The following is a 23,359-nucleotide window of genomic DNA, read 5'->3' as shown; positions in this document are numbered from 1 at the left end:
AGAAAGATTTGACAACATGCAAAGTGGAAACATGGTCAATTCCTTGGCAGTAAAACACAAATAATGATATCCAGAAAATATACTAAGAGAATTTCTGCTTACCTGAAATTGGTCAAGTCAGGACAATTGTCCAATAAAGAAATTCAAAGCTGGAAATAGGACTTAACATATAGGGGTTTGAGCATGTAACCAAAGAGCTATTAAAGCACTGATTTACCTCTCTGTTAAACAGCTGCTTGTTTGAATTATGTCGCAATTCAAAATTTGTTCAATATTCCCCCCATACCATCGAACATATTAATCCTTACCTTTGTAGCTAATGAATGTGTAGCACCTGCCTCAAGCAAAATGGAAGCCACATCTTCCTGCCCCTCCCTGGCAGAAATGTGTAGTGGAGTGTAACCATTTGTGGTGCAGGCATCTGGAAAAGCCATATGCTGCAACAGCAGTTGCACAATCTCAGTTTTACCCAACCTTGAGGCAATGTGTAAAGGCGTCTGATCCTCCTGGGAGAATAAAATGGAACAAATACAAAACATCCCTTATTCATTACAATTCTGCCTGCAGGTTTCATAGCAGGACAACACAATCTCCAGAACTGTCTAAAAACTGAAAAACAATTTAACAAAATAAAATCATTTTTGTGATTGAATAGAAATAGTTTTTTCAACTAACTTGGCTTATTTTAATTAGATATGTCAGACCTGTGGTCTGTATTATTGAATTACAAACGAGTATTTGCAACAGAAGCTATATATATTATGTTTACACACACACACACATATATATATACACACACACACACATATGCACACACACATACACAATATATATGCATGCACACACACTTCGATTTAATTCTTAAACCCAACTTCCATTCAATTCAGTGGAATCATCAATCAATCACACTCCAAAAATATATTTGCAGCCCAATTTGCACATTAAAGTGGAAGCCCAGCTATTTCAAATAGGTGTCCTGTCATAAGCTCAAAACATTCCTGACTCTGGAAATGAACCAGGAAACTGCAGGGATGCCTTACAGCAGCTACTTTTATCTATCACTCTATATTGACTTCTGTTAGGTTCACAAAGTTCAAATCTGATGTTCAGTCATCACTGCTCTATGCAGAAGAATCTTGTCAGATCTTGGGCTCATTACTTCGAGAGAACTTAAGTGTCTTTTACTGATTTACTTTGATCAACAATGACTAGCTATAGCCACACTCCAGACACTGTACAAAGGGTGACAGCTGAACTATGGTAAAGGAAAGAAAGTCAATATGGAAATTCAACTGAAAGAAATATACATTTCAGAAGATAATTCATATTGACAACAACTGTCCCCCTTCTCTGTAAGATAACTTCAAATGAATCCATAAAATAATATGTTTCGAGCTGAATGTGGATAATTAACTCAGTTTCAAGTAATTGCCAGATATAACCAATACCCTTTTGTTCAAAAGATGTCTTCTTCATGTTAACTGTTGATTACTCAGTGTGCTTTTTTAAGTCAATTTCATATTGAGCTGTCTACTGAAATTGAACTGGCTTTGGATTTGTTACTTTAGCCTTGAAATTCACTCAACAATCTTTAGCCACTGTTTAGCAGCATATTGATTACTGAGCAATTTAGTGTGTAAGATTGAACTCCTGCCCGTACTCAATACCATTCATGGAAATTACAAAGAAATTCTAATCAATAACAAAAATGCAACAATTTGGGGGGAGTTTGTTTTTCCTTCACCTAAACCCCCTACTTTGGTTGTGAAATCTGTCCCAAAGAATTATTTCAGCAACTTTACGTTTTACAATGCTAATTCACTTTTATTAATGACTGAAAAAAAAACACAAAATATATGCCACATGCATAACAACTTATGTTGCAATGTATTAGAGTAAATTTGTTGATGGTATCAAAAATGAGGTTGAAAGAAAAGTCTGGTATTGCTCCTTCCTTAATTGCATTCTTTCCTGATAAGTTCTTGCTGTTGTTTCTTAATGCCATGGCTCCTAAAATAAAATTTTGTCAATGAACATCAATGCTACAGTTAGGGACTTAAGGGTGTAGAAGGAAGATCAGGTTTGGTGGTTTAACGTCTTCTCTAATTGACTGCAATGTCATGTTTTAGCTTTTCCAATAAAAATTGAAAGGACTTAGAACTTGTAATCTCTACATTACAAATACCTAAACTGAGAGGAAATTGCTTTGTTGTGGAACAAACAAAGGTTAGTTTATCTGATTGCACAGCCCTAACACATGAAAGTATGCACTGGGGGGCATTTTTGTACAACAACTTGTTTTGTTTAAAAAAAAAGCTTTGGTCAGTATCAACATCTGAAGTGGCAACAATAATAAACACAATCTTACAATGTGTTTTTATGACACCTACTCTAGCTTTGGCATCCACGAGGGCCCCATTGCGCAGTAGGCAGCGCACGACTTCCACCTGTCCAGCTCTTGCAGCCATGTGCAATGCAGTTTCTCCACGCTGAAGAAAGAAAAATAGTTAATAAGCAAGCTGGAGAGAATCATTGCCATTGTAGACGCAACAGAGAGGTCCATCCCCATTGTATTCAAGACTAAACCATCAAAGGCAGAAAAATACAGTAGCTGATTTGTTTGTAAAATCACTTCTAATAGTGAGATGCATTTTCCAGATTCGATCCCAAAAAATAAGTTCGAGAATAACATTTTATGGGAATCCAAGTGGACAAACTGAGATGTCTCTGAAATCTAAAGGTATTCAATTTAAATAGTTTGTGTATTTTAACTTTGTGTGCACAAATCGAGGAGACTAAACATTGGATAACAGTATTAGCCAATGCCCACTGACTGCAATCAAGGCACCCCACTGTCTTCACTCTTCCTGCTCATTTATATAGTAACACAAGAATTAGGAGTGAGAGTAGGCAATTCAAACCCACCCCATCATTTAACATCAGCATGGCTGATCTTAGCCTGGTCTCAACTCTACGTTCCCGCCTGCTCCCAATAGCCCTTTATCTTGCTTTTCATTAAAAACATACCGATTTCTTTTTTGAATCTGTTGATTGATTTTGCCTTCACTGCACTCTGGGGCAACCAGTTCCACAGATTCACAACCCTCAGAGAAGTAGGTTCTCCTCATATCAGTTTTGAACCTACCAAGGGGACATAGCTTTAAATTAAGGGGGGGTAGGTATAGGACAGATGTTAGGGGTAGGTTCTTCACTCAGCGAGTCGTGAGTTCATGGAATGCCCTGCCAGTAGCAGTGGTGGACTCTCCCTCATTATGGGCATTTAAGCGGGCATTGGATAGGCATATGGAGGATAGTGGGCTAGAGTAGGTTAGGTGGGCTTGGATCGGCGCAATATCGAGGGCCGAAGGGCCTGTACTGCGCTGTATTCTTCTATGTTCCTCCCACTCAATATCTATGACCTCTTATTCGACATTATCCCACAAGGGAGAACATCTGTTCAACATCCACCTTATCAATCCTCTTTAGTATTTTATATAACGCAATCAGATCCCCTCTTATTCTTCTGAACTCCAGCAAGTACAAGCCCAAGCTATTCAACCGCTCCTCGTACAACAGCCATTTCATTCCTGGAATCAGCTTGGTGAACCTCCTCTGAACTGCCTCCAGTTCCACCACATCCTTCCTGAAGTAAGATGACAAAAACTGTACATAATACACCAGGTGTGGTCTCACCAATGCCTTATATAATTGTAACAACACTTCTTTACTTTTACAATCCATTTAAGTGACACCCACATCCTACTAGTGGCTAACTCCACTACTGATCAATAGGTGAAATAGGAATAGTAGCTGCAACCACCTAAAGCTAACACACATGCTTTAAAGCCGATCTATGTCTCTTAAAAGGGAGCTCATTGGGATTGAAATAGGTTGTGAGAGTTGTGGATGAAAACAAATTCAATCTGAGAAAGAGCAAAGAATGTCACAACAGGGAAAACAGGAAAAACTGCAAGTCCGACTGAGAGAAGTAGAAAGGAGAAGAGATGCCTTACATCTAAAGGAATTGGGGCAGAGGCCTTCAAGTGAAACAGAAAAAGGCAGTGGGAGAAATGGTCATATAAAGGTAAATGCTCCAAGGATCAAGAAGCAAAAACTTCAATGATCTCATAAGAAGGGTTGAGTTCAGTGAAATTTTCCCATCAGCACTAGGCTTTATCCAATGATCAGAGTTTACACATCACTCAGCCATGTCAGCTATACCAGCCAAACAGATTTCACCAGAGTCACTGTCCTGCAAGTCAAAGATGTAAATCAAAGTGGTCTACAACCAGACATACAGAACCTAACCAAAGGAAACAGACATTCTTACCCATGGAGGAGACAGTGCTGGCCAATAAATGGACAACATTAATGAGATGGTGATCAGTGACAGGGTAAAATAAACATTAAAAATCATGGTATCCTTATGTCTAGCCTTGCTTCCTATATCCCACTACATTTTCATTCCACCGTCCCATACAATCTGCAAATGGTGGAAGAGCTTTTGTGGTGTAATGGCAGTGTTCCTATCTTTAGCCCAGAAAAGCTTGAGCTCCACCTGCTCCAAAGGTAATGTCATAACATCCCTGAATAGATTGATTAAAAAGTACCTTGAGTACCAATTTAAAAATATGCACACCACTTACTTTCTCCTCCCCATTTCACAATTTTATCCATTTACCTTCTCACTTTCAGATAGAAAAGGAGTACAGCGTGTCCAAGAAGTGGAAGAACAGTATGAGAGAAAGTTAATGAAGATGTATCATCACTCACTCTCAAGACATACCGCTATCAGCTCAGATAGTGATGCTGCCGAAATGTACAAAGCTACATTGGAGAAGATGTGCGTGCCTGTTGAAACAACGTACACGGGGAAGCTTCAGCTAAGATAGAGTATAAGAACTATAGGAGCCAGGTCACTTAAGGTGACATTGTACACAAGGATTCAAATACAAACTTTGATGATACAGTTCCAGGAGAATGCTGATGGGAATGCAAAGCAGAAGACTTTGAGGAGATTTCCAGAAAACTTAAGAGCCACTGTTAAGAAACATAGGGGAGTCCAACACTAACTTGGCACAAGGGTTTGTAGACAGCTTCCACTAGTGCTGGTCAATGATTCCACTTGTGGACCTAACCACAATACAATATTTAATAGCTGATGTTATCATTTCCATTGCTGAATATGCAGCAACCACCCAGCATCTGAGCACTACACTGATAGGTTAAGCTGCTATAAAATAACAAAATGGCATATTATAAGATCAGATTGCTGCCATCATGTCTGTTGATTACAATATGTAAAGGGATATACATGGTGTCACAGCAATCTGTCCACCAACAGATTACTAGGTTGCTGACATGGCTATACCTCTCCCTTCCTCCCACTCCCAAATAATACTCTATGTCTTTCAACATGCCGGGACACCGTATTGTTTTTGATCTCCTGCTCTGCTCTTTGTGATACTTATTTATTGCCTGAGGAGCTTCTGTAGGATTTCTCTTTAAGTCAAGTTTGGTTTGATAACTCTACAGCCATACATCAATAAACTTTCCACTGTTGTCAAGAGTTGCTTTTACTCTCGATTACTCTTCAACACTTGGTCAACTGGATTACATTTTTTGAGCCTTGCAGACAGTTATCTCATCTATGTGAGCTCCTGACTAAATTTTTAAGATGCATGAATTTATCAAAGTGTGCCTCCAGCCACTAGAAATACATTGACTGTTGCCATAGAATAAGACTCTACTTGTTCCACAGACATAAAGTCTTCATATATTTGGTTTTAGGTGCTCTTGAAAGGGGATGCACTGTTATTAGTATCTTGTCTGGAACATTGATCGTTCCATATTTATATTTCATCAACGTAAGCCTGAAGTATTGCATGCGTGAAGTATGAGGGTTTTTTTTTTTATCACAGTAACATTTCCAAAGCTTCTAGTCCATCTCAATGGAATTTCAGTCCCAGGAGATTGTGTGTGAATCTTCAACATTCCCACCCAAATGGTCATGATTTTATTCTCTGATTATGTACCTCAGTTCAACCATCATAGCTCTAAATCTAAAATTGAGCAGTTTTCGTATCAATCTCTCAATTTTCACTTGAAGGAGGATTGCTCCAAGTACAATGGTCAAGAAAGTTGTGGCTACAATGGTGAATAGTTTGGATTGTATACAACATGCTTACAATATCAGTAAGGCTTTTTTTTAGATTAAATTACTTAGTGTGGAAACAGGCCCTTCGGCCCAACAAGTCCACACCAACCCGCCGAAGCGCAACCCACCCATACCCCTATATGTACCCCTTTTTACCTCACACTATGGGCAATTTAGCATGGCCAATTCACCTGACCTGCACATCTTTGGAATGTGGGAGGAAACCGGAGCACCCGGAGGAAACCCACGCAGACACGGGGAGAATGTGCAAACTCCACACAGTCAGTCGCCCGAGTCGGGAATTGAACCCGTGTCTCTGGCGCTGTGAGGCAGCAGTGCTAACCACTGTGCCACCCGTTTTCACGAAGATCTGTTGCTCAAGTTGTGAATGAGATAGGTAGTTTGCTGGCCAAGCTGTTGGGTTTGTCACAAAGCTGGTCCTTTTTTTTCTATAAGCTGTTCCCTTTCTTAAGGATACTGTTTTTGAGTTTTTCAGAGGTGTCATAAAACACTCTGGTCTCCGAAACGGCTGGGTTTGGTACAGATATAAAAGGGCATTGGAGGCCTTTTTGTTTATATGTAAACAGATGAAACTTTAGGCCACAGCTTTTATGTTTTTAGAAGTGACCTGTATAAGTAATGGGGGCGTAGCCAACTTTCTAACTGAGCAAGTCAGTTCAGAACTTGGTTAGGACTTCAGCTGTGGAGCTGTGTGGAAACAGGCTGAGAGACTCTCTCTCCTTCTGCCCTTCTAACTTCAACCTATAAGCCTTTGATTCATTTTTATTGTGTTTAAAGGGGTTGCTTAATGGGACTGTTGTGCATATTTGAAACAGTATCATTAAGTCTAGATAGACCTAGTTCTGTAGATGTTCTTTATTCGGTTCTTTGATCTCCTTCTCTGCTCTTTGTGATACTCAAGTATTGCCTGTAATCTTGTGAATAAATTTTTGTCTGTTTTAAAACCTGGTAATAAACTTAGCTAACTTACTCTGGGTAATTTTCACTGTACACTTACCAAAATAAATTGCAAAGTTATGGTCTGGGCTGCCTGCTGAAGAATGTGGTCTAGCCTAGTCCATAACAGGTTATCGTGTAGATGTTTTGTTACCATGCTGGGTACCATAATCAGAGCGACTTCCGTTAAGTGCTCTTGTTCCATACCCCTGGGTTTTTATGTGGCGCGGTCTGATGAGGTGAGTATCACTTCCGCTAATTCTCTGTAGCGGTTTGTACACTGAGTCTGTGTGTTTTCTAATAGCCTCTTTGGTTGAAAACCAGGTTTCCGAGAACTCTCTCGCATGTCTCTGATTGGCCTGTCCTAGGATAGTAACTTTGTCATTAGTAGGATTGATTGCGCTGTTGGTCTGTGTATATGGAGATGAGGGACAGTGGATCATGTTGTTTAGTAGCCAGTTGGGTTCATGATGTTGGATGGCATGTTTCCTACCTGTTTGTCTGATGTAGTGCTTGTTGCAATGCAACGGATTTTATATATCACATTGGTCCTGCATGTTGTGGGCATTTTGACATCAGTCAAAAGCAGCTTCTCCTTAATCTTTGTAAAAGCTTAAGTCTGACATCAATACCATTGCAGGCCTTTTTTAAAAAGCTCTCTTAGGGGTTCAGTAAGACCAACTATGTTGGGAATTAGCTTTGTCATGTGATATCATAAACTTCAGAATTTTAATAGCTACTCATGGAATGAATGAATCAACAAAAGACAATCGGTTACATACAGAAGGAAGCATCAATAACTCTGTATGGAATCAGCTAATAAAGGCAAGGAAAAACTTAAAAAGGAATTGAAAGGCATTCGTCATGCCTGTGTGTTGATGTTACATAAAGAAAACTGCTTTGACACTTGCTTTGATGCTTTTTTTGCCACGAAGGACAAGGATGGCTCTGCAGAAAAATTGTAAAACGTTAATCACAGAAAAGCTGTGTCTTCGATGAAACAGTCAAGAACAAATGTAAGAAGAAACAAAAAAGTTACTTCTGGTAAGGAAGCAAGCTACAGTCTCAAGGACTCCAGGAAAATAATCAATATTTTGGAAGAAAGAATTTTAAAAAATCAATAATGTAGTATCCTCAACCTGAAGGACAAAGATCTGTATAAGAAATGAACATCAGAACTTCCCCTTTAGCAGAACTTCAAAGAACAACACTGCACAAGATTGAACCGTGGACACCTCTAGAGACAAACACTGTTGGTGGAATCTTGGCCAAGTTCCACCATTAATTGGGTTGTGAGGTTTAACTTGCTTGCTTGAGGGATCTAATTTGGTCATTACATGCTGTAAAGTTTAAATCATTGTTTCAATGCTTGCTTTTCTGTGAGATTTCTTTATAAGTAGATGAAATAAAGGTAACTTGTGTGTGATTTACCCACTTCATTCATTATGGTTAACTAGTGCTGTACACCATTTACAGTACTGAAAATTCACTGATGGCTCGTGTTGCTAGGATCCACTGTGATGCCTTCCCCTTGGATAATGTGCCATATAAACATGAGTGTCATTCCAGAGAATTTACATTTCTCATTTATTTACAGTACTGCAATTTTCTGTACTTCTTACATGTCCATGACCTTCACATCATATCCTTTTCATTTTATCACATAATGTTGTATCATTTGGTTCCCTGTTTTCATTCCAGGATTCTAGACATGCATTTTGGAAAATCTCTGATGCACAAGAAATCTCAATGGTAGACTGTCAAAGCAATAGTGCTGAAATGACATAATAAATGTAGTCAGAAATCTTGACTCTTGATGGAAGGACATCTGCCAGAGCCCATTCACTGCAGAGAGGTTTGTGAAGAATTGTGGAGATCTCCATTTGTATTGGGAACAGTTACTAACCCTAACCATTCCTGTGTTTATATTGTCACTGATGATTTTGACTCCATTCTCAATCAAGATTTCTCCAAAGGATGACAAATGTTCCAGGGAGTGGATAAGCAGACGGGGTTGGTATCTTCTTGGAGAGTAATGTGATGTAATTTGTCCAAACCTTCAACAATTCTTACTGAACTTTTCAGTTATTTTTATTCTAAAGTACTCTATCCACTTTAAGAGACCTGGATGAAGTGCATTTATACCCAACAATGAGGCATATTTAACTGGTCCAGATATTCTGGTGACCAAATATATGTTATAGCAGCATGGAATTTGAAATTGGTAATTCCTTTGAAAAAAAGCCTCTTAAAGTCAAAGAATTCGGAGGGTTCTGATTAATCAAGCTCAATTGTTATCCAGAAAAAGTTAGAAGATTAAAAGCCTGTTCTAACTCATGAATAACTATTAAACTGAACTTTGAAAGAATGGCTCTGCATCTACTGACCTAACACACCCTTCCACATTTCCTCACTGCCCCCACCATCCCACAAAAATTTCCTAAATTCCTGTCCTTGGATTCAACAACACCCAACCTGACCTGGCACCCATTCTATGCCAGTCTGGACATAGCAATATGAAGACTACCCCTCTACGTCCAATCCCCGACTGGACGTGACTTCTCACCCACCAACCAAACAATCTTCCATCCTTCTGGCCCTGACAGCACCTGCATGACCTGGCATCTTCCATGACGACTCCATTCAATCTTGCTGGACCCAACATTCTACCACAATCCAATCTGACAAACTTTCCCAAATCCAACAAACTTCACCAACCAGATACAATACACTGCCCAACCTGACAGCTTGCTTATGGTTAAAGCAAGTGGCTTGGTGTGACTTAACATCTTTCATTTTCTATACTCACTACAAATGGTGAGATTTCTTTTTAACCAAGTATTTGATTTTGTAAAGACAAAAGGTGGGCGGCACAGTGGCTAGCACTGCTGCCTCACAGCGCCAGAGACCCAGGTTCAATTCCCGCCTCAGGCGACTCTCTGTGTGGAGTTTGCACATTCTCCCTGAGTCTGCGTGGGTTTCGTCCGGGTGCTCCGGTTTCCTCCCATAATCCAAAAATGTGCAGGTTAGGTGAATTGGCCATGCTAAATTCCCCATAGTGTTAGGTGAAGGGGTAAATGTAGGAGAATGGGTCTGGATGGGTTACGCTTCAGCGGGTCGGTGTGGACTTGTTGGGCCGAAGGGCCTGTTTCCACACAGGAAGTAATCTAATCTAATCTAATCTTAGAGGTAAGGAAATTACCAGATTCTGTGGGATTCACGTGACTCGATAACCATAGTAAAAATGGAGCCGTGCATGTTAGTACTGCACTCTCCTCCCCAAATTTGTTGAAATGCTCAGTTCTTTAGTCATGATGTGCAGGTACCGGTGTTGGACTGGGGTGGACAAAGTCAGAAGTCACACGACATCAGATTATAGTTCAACAGGTAATTTGAAATCACACGCTTTCTGAGCACTGCTCCTGTGTCAGATGAAGAATATACCTGGTGAAGGAGCAGCGCTCCAAAGACTTGTGATTTTAAATAAACCTATTGGACTAAAACCTGGTATTGTGTGACTTCTGACAGTTTTTCCAAGTATGGAGTCAGCTATTACGAGGGGGCATAGCTTTAAATTAAGGGGTGGTAGGTATAGGACAGATGTTAGGGGTAGGTTCTTTACTCAGCAAGTCGTGAGTTCATGGAATGCCCTGCCAGTAGCAGTGGTGGACTCTCCCTCTTCATGGGCATTTAAGCGGGCATTGGATAGGCATATGGAGGATAGTGGGCTAGTGTAGGTTAGGTGGGCTTGGATCGGCGCAACATCGAGGGCCAAAGGGCCTGTACTGCGCTGTATTCTTCTATGTTCTATAAGAAGTCATTCATATTTCAGAATGATGTCATTCATTTGCAGGAGCTTCATATGACAACAAAATACTGGCCCAGTGGTCCTGCTCTTCTGCAATAAACCTTTTTTCTCATATAATTATTGAGCTTTTTCTTCTCCATGTATGCATTTTCAATACAAATAGAATACGCAAACCAGTACAGAAGTAAACTGTATTCATTATTTTTCCTGTGATTCTTGTTCTGGGCCAAATTTTTAACCTTCACAGAAATTGCTATTTTAAGTTCCTTTTCCTGTTTCAATATTTTAAAATATGTATTCAGAGCCAATTGTGTGTTTCTCATTTGTAGCTTTCATTAAATGAAACAAGAAACTCTTTGTTGCTGGATCGTTATTTGTTAAAATACTCTAGTAAGTTAGCTCTGGTTAGTTTGAGCACACGTCAATTACTGAGAGAAAGTGAGGGCTGTAGATGCTGGAGATCAGAGCTGAAAATGTGTTGCTGGAAAAGCGCAGCAGGTCAGGCAGCATCCAAGGAACAGGAGAATCGACGTTTCGGGGCATCCTGAAGAAGGGCTTATGCCCGAAACGTTGATTCTCCTGTTCCTTGGATGCTGCCTGACCTGCTGCGCTTTTCCAGCAACACATTTTCAGCACACGTCAATTACATTGGCTTTTCAAGATTTATAGACTCACCACATTCAATGTGGACAAAGAATAAAATACATTCTGGAAAGTATTTCTAACAGTGATTTTTCTTTATCTATCTTTTACAACCATATTGTGAACCTGCTGAGAAAGGATAGTCTTGTGTTTCTGAATGTAAAACCAGATTAATGCAGTGAAGTCTGTTCATAATATCTGCATAGCTCTAAATGGTGATATTTGTAAGCAACATCCTGTTGCGTATGAATAAGCAAAACTAATTTATCTGGAAGCCAAATCATTGATGATTGGATTTTTGAGTGAATTTGATCCATATGGAAATTGTGAAAGTCATCCTCTAAGGTGTGAAGATAAACCTTTACTACTCCTTTAATACTAATTATTTATCAATGACAGCACACAAAGGAATGCATTTCACCCTATTTATCAGATGGTATACACAAGCTCTCATTGTTTCCAATGGACAATAAAATAATAGACTTCTAAGTGATGCAATATGAAGGAATTTAAACAAACCGGATCTTTCATAATGTACTTTCTTTTGATGAAAGCTTGCCATACTCACAATGTTAGAAACATCTGGAGACGCTCCATTCTGCAGCAAAAGGAGTACTATATTCAAGTGGCCCATGAAGGCAGCCACATGTATAGGTGTAAGGCCAGACTGTGAAACAAAGCAATTACATTTTACTCCTCTGCAGGGGCTGCAAATTATTTTAAACTGATGCAACAGAGGCTGTGAATAGGTATTAAAATTTCCTTCTACCTCTGTTATGGCTTGTATTGAGGCCCCGTATTTCACAAGAAGTTCCATCACTTTAACACGGTTTTTCTTACATGCAATATGCAGTGGAGTAAAGCCATTCTGTGTAAAAAAAACACAACCAGATTAGCATTCACATCAAGCATGCACACAAAATGGTCAATCCAAGATCATGCAAGCAATGCTCATGTTAATTCAGTCAGGATCCCATATCTAGAGTTGTGTTTAAACTAAACCTATTGGCCAGAGATTTTGTAGGTGTAGAATTAGTTACAGTCAGACAGTTCATAGTTCGACATGGGACCATGCAGCATGGACAATTAGAGCCAGGGGAAAGATCTGCACACATCTGCTTCTCCACATTCATTCAGTCACCTCCAATTCATGCCAAATGTCAAATGTATCAATGGTATAGACAGGAACAATTCTTGAAATATGTCAACCCTCTTTCCTCACCATTTTTTACAGTCAGGGTTAACGCTGCAACGAAGTCATCCACCATGTGGTGTCAAGCACAAATAGAGTAAGGTTGTCTTCAAGGGCATCTAAAATTGCTTGCCTTTGGAATAGTCTTGAACCTGCCACTATAATAACTTAATCACCTTTGTAAAGAGGAACTGCTGCTAGTTTTATTAATCCTTTTGCCAGTTAAGGTCAAGAAAGGAATGATTTTTCCTCCCAAAGCATGTCTGACTTCTAATAAAGTCTCCCTATGTAACCCTCCACAATCGCATTCCCCAACTAACTGCAGTGCATGCTGTTTCTTCATAATCACTCTCTATCATAACTGACAGTTGGAGCCTGACCATATTGATTAAAAATGACGTTCCCACAATTCAGTAGCTCTCTGTTCAGGAACACAATGCACACAGTAGAAGCAAATTGTATATGACAAATGGGAAAACTTAATGCAGCAGAATGCATGTAAATATAAAAACAATTTATCAGGTTGACTCTGTTAAATCGTAGGGGGAATTGTAATAAAAATATTCATACACATGCAGAATACTCATGTGCAGAATTCTTTACTACAATTTTTATTTCTTAAATTAGTTACTCCCTGAAGAAATATACAATCTGGTAAATAAGTATTATACTAATGTTTTGAATGAATCATCAGAGCAGTTGTCACGAGTTACCCAGTGCAGAGAGATTGACTAGGAATGGTTACAATAATCTCTTCCATTATCTTAGATCAGGGAAGAATTTTCCAAAGTTGTCACTAAATTAAATTCAGGTACTTTTTTCCCTGGGGTTTGTGTGTTAAGAAGGAACAGCTGATGTCCATTTGGTTTCATCATGTCTGAATGTAATTAGTTAATGAATCAGATAATCTGTTTCCTTCTTTTATTTAATAGGTTTGTAATATTGAGTTATAAACATTCCGTAAATCTAAACTCTGACAGATTGACAGTAGAAATAAAAACAAAATGTGCTGTAAATATTCAACAGGTTTGGAAACATCGATGGAAAGAGAAATAGAGTTAACATTTTGCATCAACGATCCCTCATCAAAAGTGTTCTGATGTTAGGGTTAACTCTTCTTCTCTCTCCACGGAGCTGCAGAGTTGCTGAGTATTTCTGATTTCCAACATTTGCAGTATTTTGCTTTTCATAGAGGCATGATGATCACCAACATGCTATTATGCAATTTCTGAAGAATAATATTATTGCCAGAGATAAATGTAATAATTTTAACTTAAGAAAAGTTATCAGTTACTATTTTATATGGGATTACCAGCCTGCAAAGTGCTCACTTGATTTTTCTGTAGCATTGATTTGCAACGGTTGTGTATTAAGAAAGGGTCATCTTACTCAGAAATGCACATGATCGATAAACACTTCTCACTGAACATACTTTGTGATTTTCAGTCAGATGATATTGCAGGGCCAATTAAATTATTCACATTAATTGACTATCTGAATAGCCTTGTTGAATAGTCCAAATTAAAAATACATCTGTTTCATGGAATTCTTTCATTTCTCAATTTTACCAGTCGCTCAATTGCAACCTTTATAACAGGAAGCTATTCTTTCACGTTTACGTTTTACTATATAATCCACCATACACAACTCTAAAACACTTCACAACCAGTTTTGACATGCAGTCACTGCTGCATGCAATAAACTGTGTAATCTGTAAAAATACCAGTGGTGGCAGATTCAATTCCAAACACACTCAAGGTATGCTTATGGATGTAGGAAAAGTCAATACTTAATTTTAAATTGCATTTGTTCTCAGTTGCAATAGACAGTCTGACATTCAGATATAACTGGCTCAGTAGTCAGTATACATAAAACAGATAGGGAATGAGTCGTATAGTAACTTACAGATCCCTAGGAGGTTGGTACTAATAAGAGGCATTACCTTTAACTTTGCAGCCATAGTGATATTTATATCTGTTGAATAATTATGTTTATATTGATTCAGATTTATGAATTTTCAAAGGAGATGGAATTTCTCGTGTGGTGTCTTGAGTTAGTGAACGGTAATATTATCATTGGCAGTATACCATTCGTAACTGGAGTGTTTTGGAGAATTTTCCTGGTTCAGACTCAATATCTTTTTGGAATGGTCTCTTTTTGAAACATATGCCACACATTATTCATACTTTCACAGCTTTAATTATTTCAGCTTTAACTTGCACACAGGGAAGTCCCACAAGTATCAACTATATGAATAATCAGTTACATTATGATGATCTCATTTGAGGTTGGATTTTGGCTAGTACACTGGGATAACTTTAGCTGAGAAAAAGTGCCATTGGATCTTCAACATTCACTTGAACAGGAACCTGACCTAAGCATATGAGCAATTAACAATTATGCTTTGCCAGCACAGTTGCTCAATAATACAACTGCTTATTCGTGAAAATGGATAACTACAAAAAGAATGAATTCAGATTTAACAAAGGCATCTGTAACTTAATAGATTTTCAGAAAATATGAATTTAATGCTAACTTCACACACAATATACTTGATGTATGTAATATTTAACATACAATTTGATTCCTTTAATCCCACTTGTTATTGTGTTAATTTTACCAGAATATTGCCTGTAAATATCTGCTTTGCATTTGCACTGACCAACTCTGTGAAAATCAAAATAAACCACAATTTTAGCTGCAACTGAAGAGATGGGGAAAATTGTTAACATCAAAAAGAAGAAAAACCAAAGCTAAAACTCCATGTTTGACAAATTAATATAATTATATGATACGTTAGTGTTTTGATGGGCTGCACCACAAGATAAATTTTGTGTATGCGAATTCAGTTTGACATGTGCAGTCTAATGGAGGGACCATTTAGCAGCTTTGTACTTCCCTTTAGAATGAAAGGAAAGTCAGACAAAACTAGCCCTGGCAATTTTTTCTAGTGGCCATTTATAAATTAGCATTAACTAAACCTTTAAAACAGATAGCAGAGTGTTCTTGGTTGAACTAAAAAAAGGCAAGGGGAGATCAAGAGAAAACTCAGCAAGATAAGCACATCTTTTGGTGTAACAGTTTTCAGTTACGTTGTGCAATTTTTAAGTTAACATGAAATAGTTAATAACTTTTGATCATAACTGTATAGATAGCACAAATAACAACAATGGTGCAACTCTGTAGTCACCTTCCAACCTTTTGATGACATCTCATGAATAGTTCAATACTATACTATAATCTCATGAATAGTTCAATACTATACTATAATCTCATGAATAGTTCAACACTTATGCTAGAATTGCACTCACCAGTGCCCGAGCATTAGGATTGGCTCTCTTATCGAGTAGTAGTTTGGTAGCCCTGTAGTGCCCACAATGAGCAGCAACATGCAAAGCAGTGAGATAATCGAGAGTTACATCATCAACAGGTGCCTTATGCTGCAGTAGATGCTTGACACATTCCACATGATCTCCCTGTGCAGCCATGTGGAGAGGGGACAAACCATTCTGTTTGAACAAGGAGGAAGAAGACATTAGAAAAGATTATTATTTATCAATCTCTCACTCAAATTTGGGATAGATTTTGTTTGGGGTGGAAATATTGAAGGATCCTAATCATGCACCCTAACTTTGAGGGAAGGTTTTCTTTGGCACAAGTAGCAGCTCCAAAATCAAAAGCCATAGTTTCTCCAGGATTTCTGCTAATTGTCTGTAAAGTGATGGAGATAGATCAGCACAATTTATGCAATGGTTCTAATCATCCACAAGAACTATGGCTGGAGAATATCTAGAGAAATGACAAAGCAAACTGTTCCTTGTATAGGAGTTGGGAGTTCATGCTGTGGCTGTACAGGACACTGGTTAGGCCATTTTTGGAATACTGCATTCAATTCTGGTTTCCCTGTTATAGGAAAGATGTTGTGAAACTTGAAAGGGTTCAGAAAAGATTTACAAGATGTTGCCAGGGTTGGATGGTTTGAGCTAAAGGGAGAGCCTGAATAGGCTGAGTCTGTTTTCCCTGGAGCATCAGAGGCTGAGGGGTGATCATATAGAGGGGCATAAATTATAATTTAGTAATTATAAAATTATGGAGGGGCATAAATAAGATAAACAGACAAAGTCTTTTCCCCAGGGTGGGGTGAGTCTAAAACTAGAGTGCATAGGTTTAAGATGAAAGGGGAAAGATATAAAAGGGACAAAAGGGCAACATTTTCACACAGTGGTGCAAGTATGGAATGAGCTGCCAGAGGAAGTGGTGGAGGCTGGTACAATTACTATGTTTAAAAGGCATCTGGATTGGTTTATGAGGAAGAAGGGTTAGAGCGATATTGGCCAAATGCTAGCAAATGGGACTAGATTAAGTTAGGATACCTGGTCGGCATGAACGCGTTGAACCGAAAGGTCTGTTTCTGTGCTGTACGGTTCTATGGCACTTTGATTAGTGAAAGTTGCAGTGGCAGATTAGAAGAATCCCACAGATCTCACCAGTGCTCATCCAAAAGAGTGCAATGTTAAATTCTGGAACAAAGTGACTGAATATATTGGTAGAAATTATATTTTGATTTAAAATAAATTTTGGTTGTAGATTCACACTGAGAAACAACTGTGTTGGAGTTAGACCATTAAGAAGTCACATGTGACTATTTACAAAGTGACCTCTCTTCTTTTATGAATTCAATTATTAAGCAGTGTCAGGCTATACAATCAATGGTAAAATCATTCAATTTGTTAATTAGTAAAGACCAGGAAAGTGCTGCAAGAATTTTGTTGGTCATTGCTCAATTAATTATTTACTCTGGGGTAATTATTTACTCTGTCTACCGAAGTGATACGTTGCTTTTTAAAAGGAACAGAATTGCTCCCTTCAAAGGGTATATTACCATGTCATGTGACATCTATAACAGACAGCAAGGGTCAATCAAGAGCAAAAGACTTATTTGATTTTATTCGCTGCTCTGTTCCTGAGATGCAGAAGCAAACTACTCTACTGAATCATTAAAATCAAATAATTCACATTAGATTTGAGATTGAATCATGGACATTTTAAGTCGGTACTTTTTTCGTTCCAACTCACATGACGGTCTCGCTAAGAACCCTAGCTTATAATTTTTAAACACCAAATTAAAGTGAACCCTGTGCGTTGGATATTACAACACCATAATTCTTCCTTTGGTGGCTCAGGAAATTTGGCATGTCCATAAGGAGTGAAAAGGTGTGGCACAGCAGGTCAGGCAGCATCAGAGGAGCAGAAGAATCGATGTAAGCCCTTCATCAAGCATGTGGGGGATGGAAAGGGGGCTGAGAGATAAATAGGAGGGGGTTCGGTGCTGGCGGCAAAGTAGTTTGGAAGGCGATAGGTAGATACAGGTGGGAGGGTGATGATGATAGGTCAGAGCAGAGGGTGGAGCAGATAGGTGGCAAAGATAATGGACAGGTAGAACAGTTCAAGAGGGCAGTGCTGTGCTTTTCCAGTGCCACGCTTTTCAACTCTGATCTCCAGCATCTGCCATCCTCACTTTCCATGAGGATCTTCACCAACTTTTATAGATGAATAATTGAAAGCATTCTGTCTGGTGCATAATGGCCTGATATGGCAACTGCTCTGCTCAGGATTGTAGGAAATTACAGAGGGTGGTGTGCACAACCCAGGCCATCATGGGAGTCTACCTTCCATCCATGGACTCCATTTACATGGCTCACTGCAGCAGTAAGGCTGCCAACATCATCAAAGACCCTTCACACCCCAGTAATGCTCTCCTACAACCTCTTTTATCAGGCAGAAGATACAGAAGCCATAGCACATGCACCAATAGGTTCTGGGACAGCTTCTTCCCAGCCGTCATTAAACTATTGAGTAGACCCTCTAGTCTCAAATAATGCTGGTCTTGCTACCATTGATCGCTCTTGTATGTCCTGCGCAATATTACCTGTATGCCTCTGTCTAAATCTTTTGTTCTGCACATTCTTACTCAGGATAATTTTCTCTGTAATTCTGTACACGTGACAATAGATAAGTCAAACAGTTTCTGTAGCATGAATGTTTTTTTTGCTGCAAAAGGACATCAAAATAGCACTTCTCCTTTAAAAGTCACTTTGATGACCACCACAGCATGGAATACATTATTTCCTAGACTTTAAGGCTAGTCACATGAACTACAATGCTATGCTTCTCCACATTCTTAAATTCATACGATATGCAGAGTATTTTTTTTAAATACGAGATATTTATAATTATACTCTACCTTTCACAAGTTGTTTTTGGGTGGGAGAAGAGTTCAGGGGATTGTGGTGGATTAACAATATGCTGAGGGCTACCAATGCACTTAACATTAACATCAAACATTCCTAGTTCAAACACATCATCCAGACTTCACTAAATAATTAATTCTGTAGGCATGATTCTGAAATACATACAATTAAATTGCACACTATGCAATATCGACCACTCATCTACCTTTGTCCTGGCGAGCATTGGTGCTCCCCTTTCAAGCAGAATTTCTACAGCTCCATCATGTCCACTCCTTGCTGCACAGTGAAGTGGAGTCAATCCATCCTGATGTAAAAGATCAGCACAGTTAAAACACAGACCACAAGGTAACGAGCTCAAATTCTACTTCTTTCTAAGGAATTTGCAACCCAGAAAAAATATTGAGACAATTAAATTGCTAACATTTGTTAATTTAAAAATGAAATCCCACTTAGGTTTTATATCTTGAGGCAAATAAAAATTCACTTCCAAAAATTTTGAATAAGCACCTTTCAGTTGGTAGCCAATTTCAAGCTGCTTCCTATGCCTATAAATAATCAGCAGCTCTGTTAAGGTTCAACTCATGACATTGATCAGCAGAACAGTTCAAAGAACATAAGATTTAGAAGATGGAGAATACCATATTATAATTGAGCCTGCTCTGATATCAATACAAGGAAGGACAGCTTGAAGATATTGGCAATCAAAATACAAGGAGAAGATTTAGAATAAATCCATCAGGTTAGCATGAAACCGTCGGGCGATAATGAAATTTAGGTCTTTTTTTTTAAAAAGGTTTGGACTCTATTGCACTACAGCTTTAAGTTATATTTCACCTAATGTACACATCAAACAAATGAAAGTACTTCCTCTGAAAGTAAACAGCAACAATCCAGTTGAGTCGGAAGAGACATGTCAAACTAAGAGTGCTATAGTAGAGAACCTATTGGAAACTAACTTGTTTCTTAAGTTTCACGACTTGAAAAATGGCAACAATCATTCTCTTCCTCTTGGAGTGTTGGAACACAATACAGCAGCATTGGCTGGAGTATGTTGAATGTTAACATTTAAAGAGGAAGATGTTAGACTGAACAACAATATTATTAGTGCTGGTTAAAAGCAATAATTTAGGATAGGATGAAACTTAAAACAATTAAGTTGATGATATGATAGTTTTCAGTTAAAGAGAGTTTACTGCTTATGTGTACTTTGATGATGAAAATAGTGGCACAACTGCTGTAGGATAAGGTGTTTAAGGTGAGCATTTTCTGGGTACAGGCATAACAATGAAAGCAAAAAATAATTACGGTAAATAGCAAAGAATAAAACAAACATTCAGCTGAAGTAACACTGAAGAGTCTTGACTTGAAAGGGAACAAACTACCATTTTATTGGTTTTCAGTTCCTTACCATAGCTAGAATATACCCATTTCTGAATGCAAGTACCTGTAGTGTATAATAAATCAATGTTGTACCAATACTTGGATCAACAAATTGTTTAATTACTGTTTAAATAATATTACTATAAAATTGCCTCCAAACATTATCCATAATCAGTCTAGTTTTCACTCAGTTGAATAGTAGAATGTAAGATAAGTTCCTATCAATAGAATCTTAAACACTGGCTGCATTACAGAAAGTTAAATATGAAGCCATATGATATCAAGTTTTGAAACTGAGGGAAAATTTGCCCATTTTATTACTACGAATATATTTTGAACATTCACATTTTTCCTACTACAGTTATAGAATGGAATAGAAGATCAGCTAGAGTGAAAAAAAGTCAGGATCTGTTTAGAATATCCCTCAAAATAACTTTACAAACAAAGAAGGAGCTATTTTAATCTAACCTATTCAACTGGAACCTTATATGAATGATAGTTTTACATCCCATTTCAGTCAATTAACAGAATATTAGATGACCATAAAATCAGTATTGTAACTTAATTTGCAGATTTTTAATCGAGCAAAATAGATCAATTTACCCCCTTCTATACATATTCTAAAATTCTCAAGGACTAAATGATTTTTACCATTTTAATTTCCTCTGAAGGACATGTCTGATACTTCCTATAAAATACATGTAGATTTATGGTACTGACTGCCTGTTAGTTTTCTCAACTGTTCTCACTGTATGTCAAGACTCCAGCAGCAGTAATGGAAAGCAGACCCTATTAGTGTACTCCTGAGTACCTCAAGTTAGAGAACACCTTGTAAACAGATAATAGCTCATGAAAGCAATGAGGCTAACATCAAAATGGGTGCTGAATACGGTATGGGTATGAATTAAGTGACAGAGATAAACAGTGGATATTTTTCCCTCTGTTTCTATTGCAATTTTTCACTTTGAGATTTTACTTTCCATTGTTAGCCTGTCGCACAGGATAGCTGGCACCTCCAAAAGATGAGAAATGTATGAAATTTGAGGGGAGGAGGAAGCGCCAGTTGTCTTCCCCTTTAAATGCACAGCACTAGCATGCGACAGCAAACCTACCTCATTAATGCCCTACAAACCCATAGCCATAGCAAACACATGGAATGCAGATAAAGCAAGAAAAAGAGACACCAACAATATCAAACAAAATCACATAAGCAACATGTACACATAGGATATATGTAAACCACAAATCATGTTAAAATAGCCCTAATGTACAGATAGGATCGGTGAATAATGAATACATATATTAAGTACAAATCAAGGTGATAAAGTAAGGAAGTGCCTTCACATCACAGGGTTGTTCATTTATTTTTGGATTCTGTTAAATGATTAATAAAAACCCAGTACATATGCACATTTTTAAACAAAAATTAAATAGCAAACTGCTGTGAGTCCTTGTCCCTTTATTGTGCTGACATAACACAATGCAAGCCACTTCTGAGGTGAGTAATTTGCTTGCACTCAATGGAATGTAAATCAGGGTGATCAACAAAAGATAACTTAATCAAACCTATTTGAATAAAGTTAATTCTAAGGATGGCAATCATACATTCCAAATGCAGCTTGCCACATTGAAGGTCATCAATTTAGGTCAATTTCATTTCTGCTTTTCCTAGATTCACATACCAGAAAATACAGAGGAGAAAAAAGATACCTCTCCTTCAGTAACCTCTAGCAGACCGTTTAAGGACAGACTGCATAGAATGGGAAATCAATGCAGCTTCGATACAATTTAGCAGTGGTGTGCTGAAACAGGCATTAGGCCGTTGTTTAATATCATTGAATATTTAATACCCATTTTAATTGGGCACATCAAGCAAGCAGAAGTCACTGACAGCCAAATAGATAAACTTCCATCAGGGATTGGGAACTGGATGCACCTCCCACCTTTTACACCTAATAATTAAAGGGGATGCATATTAATTGCTAGTGACAAGTGTCTTCTAAACTCTCTGACAAACAGGAAGAAGAAAAAAGATTATATATTAGAATTGTTTACTTTCTAGCTTAATTTTCTATAAATTTTCTAATGTGATGGCTTTTTCAAATTGCATATTTTTTAATAGAATTACACACAGCTCTAATATGATTTTCATTCTATCAGTGGGTTTTTTTTCCCCCACGGTGCACAGCATATTGAACAAAACATTCATTTGGTCAATATAAAGATGCACTGACCTGTAGCTACATTTACTCTAATCTAGCTCCAGTGAATTTGTTCTTATGTTAAAAAGAAATAGCTGTTCCCAAACTCACAATATGGACTATTCTGCAACATTGACATTGCATAAACTGGAGAAACATGATGTAATAAGGGGTAGGAAATCTGCAACAAGTAACAAAAACTCACCCGTGTCTTGGCATCTATCTGAGCGCCTCGGTCTAGAAGCAGTTTCACCATATTGGTATTTCCTCGTTTGGAAGCTACATGTAGTGGAGTGATTCCATTCTGGATTGGGAAAGGTTGAAGGAATACACAGGCATACAGAGACAGAAATTAAAAAGTAAGCATTGCATTTAAATGCAATATGTTCCATTTCAATTACAGAAAGGTTTTCTTTAAGTGAAAAATGTTAATTTTTTCCATATTCCAGGTTTGAAATCCTCACAAAGGACTAAAGCTGTTATCATTTTACTATCAGGTCAAATCATTCAGTGAGTTTCAAAGTTTGATACTGCATTTCTCTTTGTCAATGCTCTTATACTATACAATTCATGATATACTGTTGGAGCTGTAGTAGTAGCCAAGGGAAGCCATAACAATTTCTATCACTAATAAGAGGTAATAAATGACTTAGATTTTGATTCATTCAGGATCAGTGATGAAAAACTAGATTTGATAAACATTTTATTTTTGAAAAGTGCACTAATATTTTCTCGTGCTTAATGTTTGAAATTTCATCATCTTTCAAAAAC

At 38.0% G+C, this 23,359-nt stretch overlaps 1 protein-coding gene across 32 annotated transcripts in view; it reads right to left on the bottom strand.

Moving 5' to 3' along the window:
- ank2b (ankyrin 2b, neuronal) overlaps nt 1-23,359 on the bottom strand; it is an 877,032-nt gene that overhangs the window by 179,453 nt on the left and 674,220 nt on the right. For all 32 annotated transcript variants that reach the window (XM_087983074.1, XM_087982715.1, XM_087982867.1 and 29 more), the window contains 7 exons: nt 22,794-22,892; nt 19,213-19,311; nt 16,068-16,265; nt 12,334-12,432; nt 12,133-12,231; nt 2,391-2,489; nt 309-506 (listed from right to left, as the gene is read on the bottom strand). In XM_087983074.1, coding sequence (XP_087839200.1) covers nt 309-506; nt 2,391-2,489; nt 12,133-12,231; nt 12,334-12,432; nt 16,068-16,265; nt 19,213-19,311; nt 22,794-22,892 — 891 coding nt within the window. The remainder of the gene's footprint in view (nt 1-308; nt 507-2,390; nt 2,490-12,132; nt 12,232-12,333; nt 12,433-16,067; nt 16,266-19,212; nt 19,312-22,793; nt 22,893-23,359) is intronic.

Source organism: Chiloscyllium plagiosum, unplaced genomic scaffold, assembly GCF_037043375.1.
Source record: "Chiloscyllium plagiosum isolate Xiang-an unplaced genomic scaffold, Cpla_swu_hap1 HiC_scaffold_1, whole genome shotgun sequence".
Lineage (NCBI taxonomy): Eukaryota > Metazoa > Chordata > Chondrichthyes > Orectolobiformes > Hemiscylliidae > Chiloscyllium > Chiloscyllium plagiosum.
The sequence above is the reverse complement of the archived record's forward strand: the minus strand, read 5'-3'. Positions and strand labels throughout refer to the sequence as shown.